Consider the following 15,288-nt stretch of genomic DNA (forward strand, 5'->3'; position numbering starts at 1 on the left):
TCCTCCAGCTCCAGAGAAGTCTGTCCTCAGAGTGTGCACTCAGGAGATGTATTCTAGATTAAATCTCCCTCAGAAAAAAACAGGTGCCTTGCCCTCTCCAAACAGGATTGCTGGGCAAGGAGTTTCACCCAGCAAGACTCATGGGGGCCCTCTCAGAGGGCATGAATCTCCCCCCGAAAATGATCTGATTCTCAGGAGAAGAGAGGAACCTCCAACCTCCTCTTCCCAGCAGGACTAAGAAACCGGTTTTCCCTCTCCCCCCTGTCCTCACCAGAGCCCAGCCCAGCCACAGCACCGAGAGTTCTCAGCTTCCTCATTCCTTGCCCTCTGTCTGGGGTTATGAACCCCTGAGGAACCAGCGTCAGACCTGAGGCAGCAAATTAAGTGTGTGTGAATGTGGCTGCTCCAGTGAGCCCAAGGTCAGAGACGCTGGGTATGGGGGATCAGGAGCAGGGTTTGGACTGAGGAGGACAATAGGGGTTGATGTGTCTTTGGACTTAAGCTTGGAAAAATCACGGAGGGCTTCCTGGAGTTGGTGTCTTTCCCTCTGATTTCCCCTTAATTGCTTTATGGGAAGGAGACTGTGGCTTCAGGGGGTGAGAGGGTGGATAAGGTCCCTCTTTGCAGGAGGCAGAGATGTTAGGTGGCTCAGCCACTCTGGAGGTCAGGTGTGCCTGGAGGGGAAAAAAAGGGAGGTTCTAGGAACACATGTGGGAGGGCCAGAAATAAGGAGGAAGGTCCTGGTAATGACCTGTGAAGGGCCAAGGCCTGCGCTCCCGGAACAAGCGGTGGACTTTGAGTCATGCAGATATGGGGCCCAGTCCCAGCCCTGTTGTTCACTATCCATCCATGAGGCCCCTGGCAAAGTCATTCACCTCTCTGACTTCCTCATCTCTCAGATGGGAATCATAAATCCTGACCGCCCACAATCACATTAAATAAGACACATAGGTGGGGTTGCCTAGCACAGTGCGAACCCACACAAGGGTGAACCAATACAATCTATACAGTCAATTGTTTGGTAAATAATTGTTCAATGCGACAAGTACAGTGTTGGGTGCACCAAGATGTTCTGAGGACAGTCCCTATCCTGCTTCCATGATCACTGGTTGGAATAAGCCAGAAGAGCAAGTCACCTGTGCAGCCTGAGTTGGTCCTAGATGCCCTAGGCACCCCAAAGAGTGAATTAGGACCATACAGAGGAAAAGCTAAAGTAAAAAGAGATGTCAGCCTGTGGGTCCTAGACCCACAGAGGCCCCCAACAGAAAAACTGGACATGGGGCGCCTGGGTGGCTCAGTGGGTTAAAGCCTCTGCCTTCAGCTCAGGTCATGATCCCAGGGTCCTGGGATCGAGCCCCATATCAGGCTCTCTGCTCAGCAAGGAGTCTGCTTCCTCCTCTCTCTCTCTCTCTCTGTCTGCCTGCCTCTCTGCCTAATTGTGATCTCTGTCAAATTAATAAATAAAATCTTTAAAAAAAAAAGAAAAGAAAAGAAAAACTGGACATACTACCAAAGATATTTGCAAAAGGAAAAGCAATTCTTTATTGCATGGACACACATGGCACAAACAACCTTGTTACACAATCCAGTGGCTTCCTGCCCATCACTGCTCAAAAGCAGATGGGGAGAGCTGGAAAGGAGTGGAAGGGAGAGCATGCCAAGCACCCAACAAAGAGAGCTTGACCCTCTGGAAGCAGGGACTAGGGTTTGCTCTTCTGGCCCCTCTAGCCAGTCCTCCACTCAGCCTGGGAAGCGGGGAGGTGACGAGGGACATCTCTCCTATACCGGGCACTCAGACCTCTCTCTTGCGAGAAGAAACCACCTTCCCGTCCACTGTCTCCTCGACATTGATGCGAACTTTGCCGCCGCCACTGCCTCCCAGGGAGGCTGTAGGAAGAAGGAGCAAGCTTCAGAGTAGGGGACCCTCACTTTTCTCCCCCAAGGCAGCCAGGACCTGGCTAAGCTCAGGGAGAACTGGACAGCACCCCGGAGAATGGCCACTGGCCAATCCTTCCAGAGTGGCCAGGAGGTCTGGTGTTGAGTCACTCATCATAGAGGCAGCTGGTAGCAACAGTTATGCCCCGCAGTGAGCAAGAAAGCCAGGGATTTAACTGCAAGTGAACAGGAAGTGACTGGGGGCCTCTTAGCATTAAATGCAAGAAGGTGGGCCCTGGGTGGGCCCTGGGAAGATATTCCTTTGACAAAGCCTGCTCAGGCTGGAAGGTTCTCAAGAAATCTTTAACCCCCACTTTACTGGGGCTGATAGAGAGTGCCTGTGGAAGAGGTGTAGAATGGACGTATCCCCGCCCAACTGGCATGTTTGGTATCTTTCTCCTTCCAGCCCATTCCAGGGGGAATGGTGGCTTCAACAGCCCCCTTGCCACCCCACACAGGAAACGTGAAGACTTCTTACCTTCTCTGGCGCCAATGCCAGCCATCCTGAAAGAGAGGAGAAGCTGATGTAAGAGAAGGGCGTGAGCCCAGGTCTCTGGAAGGGAGTCCCCAGTGGCTGGCCAAGTAATCGTCTCCAGAGGCCCCCACCACCAGCTGCACATGTGACTTCTCTAGAGGCTGGGACATCCTGAAAGCCTGTCCACACCTGCCACCCTCGAGCAGATAGATTGCGGATCACACTAACACCCTATCTGCTTCCTTTTCGCTGTCCCACTGCTATCCGGGGAGGACCAGCCGGCCCCTCTCTCATCCCTCCCCCCTGCACCCTTGCCCCCACCTGGCGTCCTGGCCCTCCAGCAGGCTGCGGTAGGTGGCGATCTCCTGCTCCAGCCGAGACTTGATGTCCAGCAGCGTCTTATACTCCTGGTTCTGGCACTCCATCTCACTGCGGAGCTCGCTCAGCTGGGCCTCCAGGCTGCTGATGAGCCCCTGAATCTGCTGCAGCTGCGTGGCGTAGCGGCACTCCGTCTCGGCCAGTGAGCCCTCCAGCCCGGCTTTCTGGGGGCGGGCAGCAGATCGACAGACATCTTGTCAGGCCAGGAAAGAAGCTGCCACAGCATGTGAACCAGCGTTGAATGGAGGACAGGGGACCCCCTCGGCCAGGGCTTGGGAACCCAAGACTTAACCAGGCCTGGATGATGGGAAAGGCCAGGTGACACTGGGGCAGGCTGCGGCAGGCTGTGGTGAGCTGGGGGGCAGGTGGCCCTACCATGCTGAGCTGGGACTGCAGCTCGATCTCCAGCCCCTGCATCGTGCGCCTCAGGTCTGTGATCTCCGTCTTGCTGGTCTGGATCATCTCTGTGTTGGAGGCCACCTCCTTGTTCAGCTCCTCTGTCTGTGGGTCACACACAAGACCAGTGAGGCCCACAGGCATCCTAGGAGACCTGGGGAGCCGGGGCGGGGCTGCGAGGTCAGGCCCACCTTGCTGAAGAACCAGGCCTCGGCGTCCCGTCGGTTCTTCTCCGCCATGGCCTCATACTGCTCCCTCATCTCGGCCAGCACGCGGGTCAAGTCCACGCCTGGTGCCGCGTCCATCTCCACGTTGACCTGGCCGGCCAGCTGGCTGCCGTACTCCTTCATTTCCTGCAGGGTGGACAGGGCCCGTTTAGGGACAGAGGGCTGAAGGGAGAGCTGGGAGCCTGGACTCCCACAGGCCCATCCCGGCTTTGTCCCTAACTCACTGCACACCCTTCGTATTCCTGTGTACCCACCCCAGCCTCGGTTTCCTGCTGAAGATGAAGAGGTTCAATCACGTGGGCCCCTTGGCTCTGAGGGCCTCTCTTCCTTGCCGGATGCTACAGGAGGACCTCAAGACAGTGTAACCCCTGTCTGAGCTCATGACACAAATCAGGACAGCAGGTCACACTGGCCCCCTGGCCCGGCTATGGATCTGAGAAGGAAAGAGGTCTGGGTCCTCAAAGGATAATACCCCTTGTTCTCCATGGGGACCCCTGCTTTGGTGGAGGGGAGCATATCTGAACCACTAAGCCCTTCTGCTAACTAGAAGGAGGTGCCGGGGCCCCACTCTGCCTCCCACCTCCAGCAGCCCTGCCGACCCTCACCTCCTCATGGTTCTTCTTCAGGTAGGCCAGCTCCTCGTTCAGGCCCTCAATCTGCATCTCCAGGTCGGTCTTGGCCAAGGTCAGTTCATCCAGCACCCGGCGCAGGCCGTTGATGTCGGCCTCCACACTCTGGCGCAGGGCCAGCTCGTTCTCGTACCTGGGAAGAGAGAGGGAGCCCAGAGGAAGGAAGGGGCTGTTGGAGCTGCAGGAAGGAAAGAAGGCCGAGAAGGGGGTGGGGAGGTGGGGTATCCAGGAGGGGAAAGGAGGCAGGAGCGCACTTGAGCCTAAAGTCGTCCGCCGCCAGCCGGGCGTTGTCAATCTCCAGGATGACCCGGTTGTTGTCAATGGTGGCCGCCAGGATCTGCAGGAGACGGGGAGTCAGCACCTGGAGCAGTATTCTGTCTTTCCTGGTGTCTCCCCACCCTGTGCCCCAGGTCAGACCCCTGGCTGACAGTCTCCCCACTGACACCAGCCCCAGAAGCCTGTAGGCTCCCCAAGACAGGGTTCAGACGACCCTCAAGTACCCACGTGAGGTCTTCCTGCACGCCACCCTTCCTGGCTCCAGGCCGTGAAAGACCAAGGAATCCAGAGTGCCCAGACTCCCCCGTGGGAACTGCCTGGCCAGGAGGGATTGTGGTGGGGTTCGGGAGGCTCTAACAATAGCCCTCTCAGGGATAGTCCACCAGCCTGCCCCGGTCACTGGACTCCAGCACACCTGGACACAGCCATGGGCCCACAGAACATCCCACAGCCAAGAGAACCCCAGAGGGCAGGTCAGAAAGGCATGCTGCAGCTGAGGAAACTGGTCCAGGTGGGTTGGAAGGGTGAGTAAGTGGCTGGCAGAGCACATCATGAGTTCGAGGTGTTCTAAGCCCCAATACTGCTTTGGGCACCAAAGATATCCTCAAAGGGTGAGGCGGTGGTCCTGACCTTCAGGGCTCCTGAGGCAATACTTAACCGCTCTTACAAAAGAAGCAAAGGGGGACTGGATGCAGAGCCCTGCTGGCGTGTGTCACTGCCCCCACCTCGGACCCCCTAGTCCTGACCAGTCTCGGCATCTTCCCACACCGCCAGGTTGAGCGGATGTGTGCCGGCATCCCCACCAGGAAAGCATTCCCTGCTCTCCAAGCTATACACCGACACTCACTGCCCGGGCAGGAAAGTGTTTCCTTGAGGCAGCTGGAGCGCTGATGTTACAGACCTGGGCACGCACCAGCCACCTGCTCCCTTGTCGCGGACTCACCTTGTCGCGGAGCTCCTCAATGGTCTTGAAGTAAGGGCTATAGTCCCGCTCCGGGCTGCTGGGGCTCTGCTTCTGGTACCAGTCCCGGATCTTCACCTCCAGCTCCGTGTTGGCCTCCTCCAGGGCCCGCACCTTGTCCAGGTAGGAGGCCAGCCGGTCGTTGAGGTTCTGCATAGTGATCTTCTCGTTGCCAGAGAGGAGGCCGCCATCGCCACCACTGTAGTCACCAAAGCCACCGCCAAAACCCCCACCAAAGCCACCTCCAAGGCCACCCCCAAAACCACTACCAGCCCCTCCACCGAAGCCGCAGCTCATGCCACCCCCATAGCCCCCTCCTGACCCCGAGGAGACGAACCTAGCAGAAGAAGCCGAAATAGTGCGGCTTCCACCGCCCCCACAGAGACTCCCCCCACCAAAGCCGCCTCCCCCAACCCGGAGGGGGCCCCCCCTGGTAGAGCCACCCCCAAAGGTGGAGGAAGAGGTCTGCAGAAACGTGGTGCTCATGGCTGGGTGGTTGGTGAGTTCTCAGCAAGCACAGAGGCACCAGGCGAGGAGGAGGCTAGACTGAGAGCGGAGCGAGCACTGCCCCGTCACCCCCCAGCCTGGGGCTCCTTATATATACCCCTCCGAGGGGGTTGTGGGACCGAGTCTCCTCCCCCAAAGGGAGGCCAACTCCCTTGTTCAAACGGGACTGCCTGCACACCTCTTCAAGGCTGATGTGGAGTCTTTCTTTTTTTTTCAATGCAACAAAAGAGATGATTCAGAATGAATGGTGTTTTGCCCCCAGGGCCATGGTTTTAACACTTCCCTGGCAGGTATCTCCGCACTCTGGGAGAACACGGAGAGTAGCAAGTAGTGGGGAGAGTAGCGGGGAACAACACCTTGTCACCCCACAGCTCCCAGGCCTCTGACCGCAGGGGTGGAGCAGCTCAGGCCCCATCTGTCCTCACCAGACTTCTCTGCTGCCACCAGGCCAGGACCCTCCTCCCAAGACGGCCAGCTCCCCTCTCTCAGTTTGGGGAGAATTCTCTGTGTTGTCCCACTCTCAGACCCCATGAGTGAGCCTGCAGGGCCCAGGGACAGCAGTGGCCTGGGGTGGGGGGGGTTGTCGGGGAATGAGTTGGGGGAAGCACAGGGAGGCTTGCAGGGCCTCTGGGGACAGGCTGGGGGGGAGGTCATGGGTCAATTTCCAACTAAGGTGGTCAGAGAAGCCTACATATGTCACTTCCCTGACAGGTCAGGACTCTCCTCCGCCATGCCTCTTCCCCTTCCCCCCCACCCCCAGCCCCATTGCCCTGGCACTCTCACAAAGGCCAGGAGGCTCAGGGCTGACAAGGCGCTGATTGATAATCGCGCCACCTGCCAACCGCACATGTCCCTGAACCTTTGCTTGCTCCTAGGACGCACGTCGGGGCAAACCTCTGCAGATAAGACTGGAGCACAGTCCAGAAAACCCCTGCCTTCTCCAGAGGGAGGCATGTTCCTGCAGAGCAGGGCCACATGAACTCTGTCCCGTCAAGCGCTTTGGGGCTGGGGAGGGACCCGACCCCGAGGGCTCTATGTGCCTGAGTGTTGGGAGGGAGGATTCGGGGATGCCTGGCAGGCAGACTGGAAGACATCTTTTCTCAGAGAAGGACGCTGAGGCCAGAGAGGGGAGCTGAACGACCAGGGGCCGGTTTCAGGGATACATAATATACAAATCCTGGCCTGCCGGCACCGGCTCCAGGGCTCCGGGGGAGCCAGGGGCTGGGGAGGGAAGCAAGGCTGATCTGGAGAATCAGAAGGATACTTGGTCCAGGGCTGATGTGCAGGGACATACGTGGAGCTCCGGAGTCCCTCCGCCTCCGGTTCAAATCCTGGTTCCATCAGTTACTACCTGTGAAACCCTTGGCATGTTCCGGTGGCAAGGGGCACTCTCAGCTTCCACCTGAGGCCTGAGAGCCCCCAGCCTGCCTCCTCCTGCCTCCCTATCTTCTAAGGAAGCAGACGGTGGGGCTCAGGACCTGGGGTTCCCCTCTGAGCTGGGGTGGTACAAGAAGGAGCGCAGGCCGAGGTGAGTGGGGGTGGATGAGCTGGGCCTCTGAGCGCTGAGCGCAGACAGGGCGGTATTGTCTCGTGGGTGGGTGGGTATTGTCTTTTCCTCCGAAAGAAAAATAATCAAACTCAGATCAGCCACAGCTCATTAAAGCCTCTGCAGACATCACGGCCCCAGCAATTAATAAGGGAACGATTACACGCCATCACCCCAGGCTAAGCAAGGGCTGGGCCCCCGCCAGCCCTTCTTCTGCACCCTGACTCCCCTCTAGCACCCCTCGAGAGGTGGCTCTCATACACTATCTGGCATGGCAGCTGCCCCAGTCACAGATCCCTGTTTTCAATGCAAACAGCTCCTGTGAGCTCAAGGTCTTGGGCTCATTAGCCCCAGGTGGGGAGGCTGGGGAAGGGTGGGGACCCAGTTCTGTTTGGCTCCAGCCCAGGCTGCAGCCCAGGGCCCTGCCCCAGGCAGCACGCCCAGGACGTTGTGCCAGTTTCTGTCCTTGGCCCACTGCAGAGTGCCATCCCCAAGGCCTTCTCTCCTTGGGATGGCATGTGCAGCCCAGCGGAAAAGCCTGGGCTGGACTCCACCTCTGGGTGTGACTACCTCTCCGAGCCAGGTTCCCAACTTAATGCTGGGCCATCTTTCCACATATATGAGGGACTCAGGATAGTCCGAATGACAGAAGGAGTTAACTGTTTAACAGATTTAGAGTTTTGGTTTTACAAGATGGAAACCATCCTGAGCACGCATGGCAATGCTGGTGGCACCATATGTGAACGGACTTCAGGCCACAGAACTGTCCACTTAACCATGGCAGAGATGGTAAATTACAATGTGTGTATTACCGGAATACACAAAAAGACAATGGAGCCATTAACACTCAGTTTTACTGGGGGGTTCCAGTGAGCATCCAGTCACACACAGCGGCAGGGTCCTCGACATCCAGCCTCACTCCTCACTCCCTGGGGCCTGGATAATTCCTCCTCTATTAGGTATGTGGCTTTCTTAGTAATCCAGCTGCCGCTCTCAGCCTCAGTCTACCAATCTGGAAAATGGAAACAACCCCCCCCCACTTGCCTTGAAGGGGTAGAGGGATGCCTGTGACTGACAGGAAACGCTCTGCAAACTGAAGAGATCACAAGGACCAGCAAGGAGGGAAAGACCTGCCCCCTGAATCCTCTCCCCTTCTCTCTCCTTCCCTCCCTCTCCCTCTTCTCCATCCCAGCCTCTCTGTCAACAGGGCACCCCTGGTTTCAGCTCCTTAACTGAGACAGACAAGTGTCCCAGCCCTTGCCTCCCCCCACCTTCCCCCCCACACACACACACAAAGGAAGGCTTCATTCCTGACACCCAGACCTGCTACCCAGTCACCTGTCCCACCTGTGTGGGGCCCAGACCCCACCCCAGAGCCACATTCCAGGGGCCTCTGGGGTATAGGGGAGGGTTTCAGCTGTGACAACAGAGACTTTCATGAACTGGGGACAAGTATCTCTGGGCAGTCCCAGCCTGGGGGTGAGCCAGACCTCTAAAATTAAGCAGGGGTGGGGTGTGGCTGTGGGCGCCCGAGGCCACAGCAGAATAGCTAGGGAGGGGCCGAAGGAGCTCCTGGCCCAGGGAGGGAAGGAAGAGCTGGGCTCTGGAGTCCCCAGTTCTGTGACCTGAAGGAGTTAAGGAACGTCTCTAAGAACCACAGGAAAGTGGCAACAAGAGCGCCTCCTTCAGGATTCTCAGCACAGGGTACGACTGGATCTCAGCCTCCTTGGTACAGCGCTGGGCACACCTGGCGGCCACATGTGCCCCTCCAAGAGACCTTCCGGGGGCACGGGGTGCAGTGTTCCCCCCCAGCCTCTTCCAGCACAGGATCAGACAGATCCATGGGGCCTAACAGACCCACTCAGCCTGAACCTCTCAGCCAAGGGGAAGTGGGACTACTTATTTACCTTTAATTGGCCTCAGTTCTTGGCAGCTGAACTGTAAACCACAGGGGCAAGACCATACCCACACAAGGGCAGAGTTAGACCGAGAAGCTGGGACTTGGGTTCCTTTGCTGGCCTGGGACCAACTTCAGGCAAGCCAGGTTGGGGGTCTGTACGGGAGGTCTGGGTCACAGCTGGGTCCCGTTCCGGGCTCTGGGCCCAGGTATGAGCTGGTGGGTGTAAGGGGCTTCTGTGGGGCTGCCCAGGGATGGATGAATGTGTTGGTGCATGCACACACACACACACACACACACACACCAACAGGTATACCCTCTTCGGCTTTCTAAGTGGGAGGCCTGCCCCCATCACTCAGGCTCTGACCCACAAAGCCCCAGGCTCTCCTTCGGTAGGTGGAGGAATGGATTGCTAGGACCTGGCCCAGGGGACTGCAGTCCCAGACCCTCACATGGAGCAAAACTGACAGGTATTAAGGACCTGGCATAAGGTGCATCAATCCCAGGAGACTGGGGTATAGGGTGGCACCATCAGGAAACTTTGTTTCTGGTCCTGGCTCTGCCATTAAGTCACTGTGTGACCTCTGACAAGTTACTTACCCTCTCTGAAACTGTTTCTTGCTCTATAAGATGCTACTCATCTGAACTGCCTTTTAGGGTTGATCAAATGGTATATACTAGGTGCTCAATTAAGCATTCCTTTCAGACACACAAATATATACCAACCCTTGAGGAAGTGAAGTGGAGAGAAAACTAAATCTGAAGAGAAAAAAAAAAAAAAAACCATAGTTTCAAATCCTACCTTTGCCATGTTAGAAGAGTCACATATATAACAAACCACTTAATCTCTGACCCTTAGTTTACCCATCCATAGAAAGGGAGCGATGTGGGGTGCCTGGGTGGCTCAGCCTGTTGAGCTTCTAATTCTTGGTTTCGCCTCAGGTCATGATCTCATGGGTCCTGGGACCTGGCCCTGCACTCGGCACCGTGCTCAGGGGGATTGGATTCTCTCCCTCTGCCACCCCCACCCCAGTCATGCACACTACACTTGTTCTTGCGCTCTCCCTCTCTCTTTCTCAAATAAATAAATCTTTCAAAAATGGGCGGGGGCTGGGGGAGCAATGCTTGTTTCACAAGCCTGTTTTAAAGAACAGGTCAGATAGACAAAGAGTTCTGCAAACAGGAATTACCCTACCAGTAGCTGCTGGTGAGCACCCTCCCACCTTCCCCTGAGACAGACAGGGTGCACCCTGATCTAAATAAAACCAAAACAGGACCAAGAAGTTCTGGCCCATCTCTAACGGCCAAAAAAACAAACCCAACAACAGTCCTCAAGCCATAAAACTTTATTGGCAGGTCAGGGGGAAGAGTCAGGGGTAGGGTCCCCCCCCTCCCATGGCCCTACCCAGGGCTCCCCTCTGCAGTAGAGCAGGAAGCCAGGAGGTGCTGGACTCAGAGTGCCTTGGGGGTGGGCGGGTTGTCCTGGCCCTCCAGCAGGCTTCGGTAGGTGGCGATCTCCTGCTCCAGCCGCGACTTGACATCCATGAGCCGCTGGTACTCCTGGTTCTGGCGCTCAGTGTCCGCACGCACCTCACTCAGCTGGGCCTCCAGGGTACTGATTAGAGCCTGGATCTGGGCCAGCTGGACTCCAAAGCGGGCCTCTATTTCTGCCAGCGTGCTTTCCAGAGCAGCTTTCTGAGGGCAGGGAGAGGGAAAGAGACTCAGGGGAGACTGGTTCCCAGAGAGGGCATGGGCACAGCCACAGCCCAGGCCGTGCAAGGCTTCACGGGCTCCATTATGCATCCCACCGGGCTGGGCATACGGACCGTGCTTAGGTGAGACTGCAGCTCGATCTCCAGACCCTGGAGGGTGCGCCGCAGATCCGTGACCTCCGACTTGCTTATCTGCAGCTGCTCTGTGTTACCGGCTACCTCCCGATTCAGCTCCTCCGTCTGCAAGAAGAGAGGAGGCAGAAGGAATGAGCACTGAGGCAGACCTCTGCCTGAGAGCATGAAGATCTCTCTCCGCCACCTCCCCCAAGGACACCTGCTACCCACTGCGTACCCGGCTGATAAACCAGACTTCAGCATCTTTTCGGTTCTTCTCAGCCATGACCTCGTACTGGCTTCTCATGTCACCCAGGATCTTGGCAAGGTCGATGCCTGGAGCGGAATCCACCTCCACACTGACCTGGCCCCCCACCTGGCCCCTCAGGGCACTGATTTCCTGGAAAGACACAGCAGAGATGGGCATGTTGGAGCCCAGAGCCTGCTGGGCCTGGGCCAGATCACTCCCCCATTCCCCAGACGGAAGGGGCTGGTTCGGGTGCAGACCTCGGAGCCAGCACCGACAAGACAAACTAGTGGACAGTCCATCCACTGCTGGAGCCCTGGGAGCCCCGCTCCACACCCGGGGCCATACCGATGGTGCAGCAGGTATGGCCAAGGTCAAGAGGATACAGAATAAAAATGTCTTCAGCCCTGGGAAGTTGGGGTGGGATGGAGAGATGGCCCAACCTGAAACCCACCTCCTCATGGTTCTTCTTCAAGTAGACCAGCTCCTCCTTCAGGCTCTCGATCTGTACTTCCAGGTCGGTCCTGGCCAGGGTCAGCTCATCCAGCACCCGCCGCAGGCCGTTGATGTCAGCCTCCACACTCATGCGCATGGCCTGCTCCATCTCAAACCTTTCAAAGGAAATAGATATAGTCAGAGCAGCATTTCCTCTGAACCCCTGAAGACTTCCCCCCATCTCCCGCAGAAGTCCATGGGGGGCAGTTGCTTCATGCCAGCTGGGAGGAATGAGGACAGAGTCTGGTCCCCCCACTGCACTGAGCCCCCAAAGGGCCTGGGATTGCCCCTCCTTCTCTGCCCCGGCTTCAGCAACCCACCAAGGCAAACACACTCACTTGGTTCGGAAGTCATCTGCAGCCAGACGGGCATTGTCAATCTGCAGGACAATCTTGGAGTTCTCGATGGTGGCACCAAGAATCTGGAAGATAAGAGACAGGAAGTTGGCACCAGTTTAGTGTACTGGCACTAACCACCCTCTTTCTTCCTAGGAAAGAGAGGAGAGCAAATGAGTATGCCTCTAACCCCTAGAGACCAAAGCCCAGCCATGTCTCAGCTGTCCGTTGGCCAGCTCTCTGGGAGGTCTTGAAATCAGTCCAGGCCCAGGAGCTGCAGCAGGAGAAACCATCATCAGGGACGCTGAGCCAACAGTAGGGCACGGGTGCAGGAGGACAGGGAGGTAAGTCTGGGAGGAAAGTGTCTGAGAACTGTACCAGGGGAAACTCTAAATAGTCTTACAGGAGGCAGTCTCTAGTGATCTGCCGACCAGATGCTGTGTTGGGGTACTTTTGTCCATAGCCCCATTCAAAGCACATTCTGCCTCAGGAAAGGGAAGTCCCATTTCTTGGGCATCAGTTATGTGCCAGGCACTTTGCCCCTCATCTTTCACGCCAGGTCAGTGGGTATGCCTATTTTATAGAGGCAAGAAATGAAGCTCAGGATTCCTTGTCCAAGTTCACCCCCCCCTGAAGTCCCTCTGCTGTGATGGACATATTTACACCATTGATTAAGGTACTTGGGTTTATGTTTTTCAAAGAGCAAGTCATGACTCATTAGTCATTGTACTGGGAGGTAATTTGCATAGTTTTTTTAATGAACTTGAACAGAATATAAAAGAGATCAGAATATAGAACAGAATATAAAATGAGATCACCCACAGTACAGTAAGTATTGTTTCAAGAAAGTCTCGCTAGGGCACCTGGGTGGTTCAGTTGGTTAAACAGCCAACTCTTGATTCTTTGCTCAGGTCATGATTTCAGGGTCCTGAGATGGAACCCTGCACAGGGCTTCACACTCAGAGGGGAATCTGCTTGAGGAAACTCTCTCCCTCTCCCTCTGTCCCTACCCACACCTCTCTCTCTCTCAAATAAATAAATAAATCTGAAAGAAAGAAGGAAGGAAGGAAGGGAGGGAGGAAGGAAGGGAGGGAAAAGAAAAAAGAAGAGAAAAGAAAAGAAAAAAGAAAAGAAAAGGAGGGGGCTCCGGGCTCTCTCAGTTGTTGAACTTCCCAGGGTCCTGGCTCCCTGCACCAGGCAGGGAAGCCTGCTGCTCGCTCTCCCACTCCCCCTGCTTGTGTTCCCTCTCTCGCTGTGTCTCTATCAAATAAATAAATAAATAAAATCTTAAAAAAAAAAAAAAAAAAGGAAATTTTGCTTCTATTTTGGGTGTGTGTAGGACAGAGAATGGGTGAAGAAGGTACATGGTAAAATGTATTATTGTCAGGTTACAATTTTTTAAAGTATGTAAGCAGTATTCTATTTTGTTGTTTGCAACTCTAGCTGTCCCTCCTTGTCCATAGGTCTGGTTTACCTGCTCCATGGGCATGGCATCCAGCACCTGGCGAGCACTGGGCGACAGCGCGGGGAGCTGCGTGTTTGGAGCCCCAGCACGTGGAATCATTAAAATGTCCCGCTGGTTACTGATACATTTCTTCCGGGCACCCTGCAAGCCTTTAGGGGCTCCCTGTTAGACCTATGGCTCCAGCACCCCCAACCCCGAAGAAAAGGACGGGGTTGGGAGGGGTGGCTCTGCGTGTGTTATCTTGCCTTTACTAGATCCTTAGGTTATTAGCATATGTCCCCTCCCATTCTTCTTTGAAGTTTCTAACTACAGGGTGCCCTCCCGCCCCCACCCCGGGCGGGGCAGGAGGGGCTTCAGCCTGAGCCTGATGGAAACCAGAGCTGCCCCACCAGAGAAAAGGAATGCAGACGGGCCCATGCCGGGGGCAGCAGAGGGTAGGTTTGGCCCGGGGTGGACTGCATTCCTCTCAGGCCAAATTCCTGCTTGTCCCTGCTGCAACTGCACCCCGGGCCAAGGCCCCTGGGCAGCCTACAGCCTTGTCCCACCTCCTCCCACACCTCCGGACCTCATCTCCCAGGCCTCCCCACCCACCAGCCCCGCCCCCGCCGCCACGGCACACCCCACCCACTAACCCACCCCCTTCCCGATACCCAGACCTCCACTTCCTGCCCCATTGTCCTGCCCCTCCACCTGCCCCCTGCTCTCGGCCCCACCCTGCGGCCCTCCCACCTCCTAACGGGCTAGCTCCCGCCCCGCCGGGTGGTGGCGCCGGTCCCTCCTCCGGCCTCGCCCGGCCCGCGGGGCTGACTAGGTTTGCGCTACAGGTGCACCTCCCGCAGCTGGGCCGCCGCCCACCTTGTCCCGCAGCTCCTCGATGGTTTTGAAGTAGTGGCTGTAGTCGTGGGCCGGCCCGGGCCCCTGCTTCTGGTACCAATCCCGGATCTTCACCTCCAGGGCGCCGTTGGCCTCCTCCAGGGCGCGCACTTTGTCCAGGTAGGAGGCCAGGCGGTCGTTGAGGTTCTGCATGGTGAGCTTCTCATTGCCCGCCAGCAGCCCGTCGGACCGGACCCCAAAGCTGCTGCCGAAGGTCCCGCCGTAGCCCCCGCCGTAGCCCCCGGAGGACGAGGACACGAAACGCGCGGAGGACACAGACACGCCGCGGCCGCCCGAGCCCCCGTGGATGCTGGGCGCGCGGAAGGCACCTCCCGCCCCGAGGCGCAGGGATCCGCCGCCCAGGCCCCCGAAGGACGAGGTGGCGGACGACTGGCGATAGCTGTAGGAAGTCATGGCGAAGGAGAACTCGGGCGACACTGGTCAGAGGAGCAGCCGTAGGCGAGAGGAATGGCGAGGGCCTCACCTGGCGCCTTTTATGCCGGGGGCGGGCGGGGGAAGGGGGAGGGAGAAGGGGCGGATATCTGAGCCCCGAGGAATTTCCAGGCTCCTGGGTACAAATATGGGCGTTCTCCCAATTGGTCAGTTCCTGGCGGCTCTACCTCCAGCCCTTCCTTCCCGCCGCCCTGCGGGGAACTACCCCACCCCAACTCCTCCGGAGCCCCGACTGCACTCCTCCTCACCTCCTAGCGCACTCATTCCTTTCTTCACCCCCATCATACACAGAGACGCCCTCATTCACATTCTCACCCTCCCCAGGCTCGAAACCCCCCAGGAATTAAGTGCCCCAGAGAGTAGGCTC

The 15,288-nt window shown here is 57.0% G+C and overlaps 2 protein-coding genes across 2 annotated transcripts; both read right to left on the reverse strand.

The window, feature by feature from the left end:
- Nucleotides 1-1,648: 1,648 nt before the first annotated feature.
- Nucleotides 1,649-5,795, reverse strand: KRT15 (keratin 15). The gene is made up of 8 exons (XM_032871614.1): nucleotides 5,260-5,795; nucleotides 4,295-4,377; nucleotides 4,017-4,173; nucleotides 3,376-3,537; nucleotides 3,164-3,289; nucleotides 2,732-2,952; nucleotides 2,414-2,439; nucleotides 1,649-1,887 (listed from the first exon to the last, which is right to left on the reverse strand). The coding sequence occupies exons 1-8, from the start codon at nucleotides 5,761-5,763 to the stop codon at nucleotides 1,793-1,795; spliced, it is 1,374 nt and encodes a 457-aa protein (XP_032727505.1). The 5' UTR covers nucleotides 5,764-5,795; the 3' UTR covers nucleotides 1,649-1,792.
- Nucleotides 5,796-10,560: 4,765 nt separating this feature from the next.
- KRT19 (keratin 19) lies at nucleotides 10,561-14,961 on the reverse strand. Its single transcript, XM_032871618.1, has 6 exons — nucleotides 14,451-14,961; nucleotides 12,134-12,216; nucleotides 11,755-11,911; nucleotides 11,292-11,453; nucleotides 11,054-11,179; nucleotides 10,561-10,922 (listed from the first exon to the last, which is right to left on the reverse strand). The coding sequence occupies exons 1-6, from the start codon at nucleotides 14,880-14,882 to the stop codon at nucleotides 10,680-10,682; spliced, it is 1,203 nt and encodes a 400-aa protein (XP_032727509.1). The 5' UTR covers nucleotides 14,883-14,961; the 3' UTR covers nucleotides 10,561-10,679.
- Nucleotides 14,962-15,288: the final 327 nt, after the last annotated feature.

The sequence above is a fragment of the Lontra canadensis genome, unplaced genomic scaffold (genome assembly GCF_010015895.1).
Source record: "Lontra canadensis isolate GAN:19392208 unplaced genomic scaffold, GSC_riverotter_1.0 scaffold43, whole genome shotgun sequence".
Classification (NCBI taxonomy): domain Eukaryota; kingdom Metazoa; phylum Chordata; class Mammalia; order Carnivora; family Mustelidae; genus Lontra; species Lontra canadensis.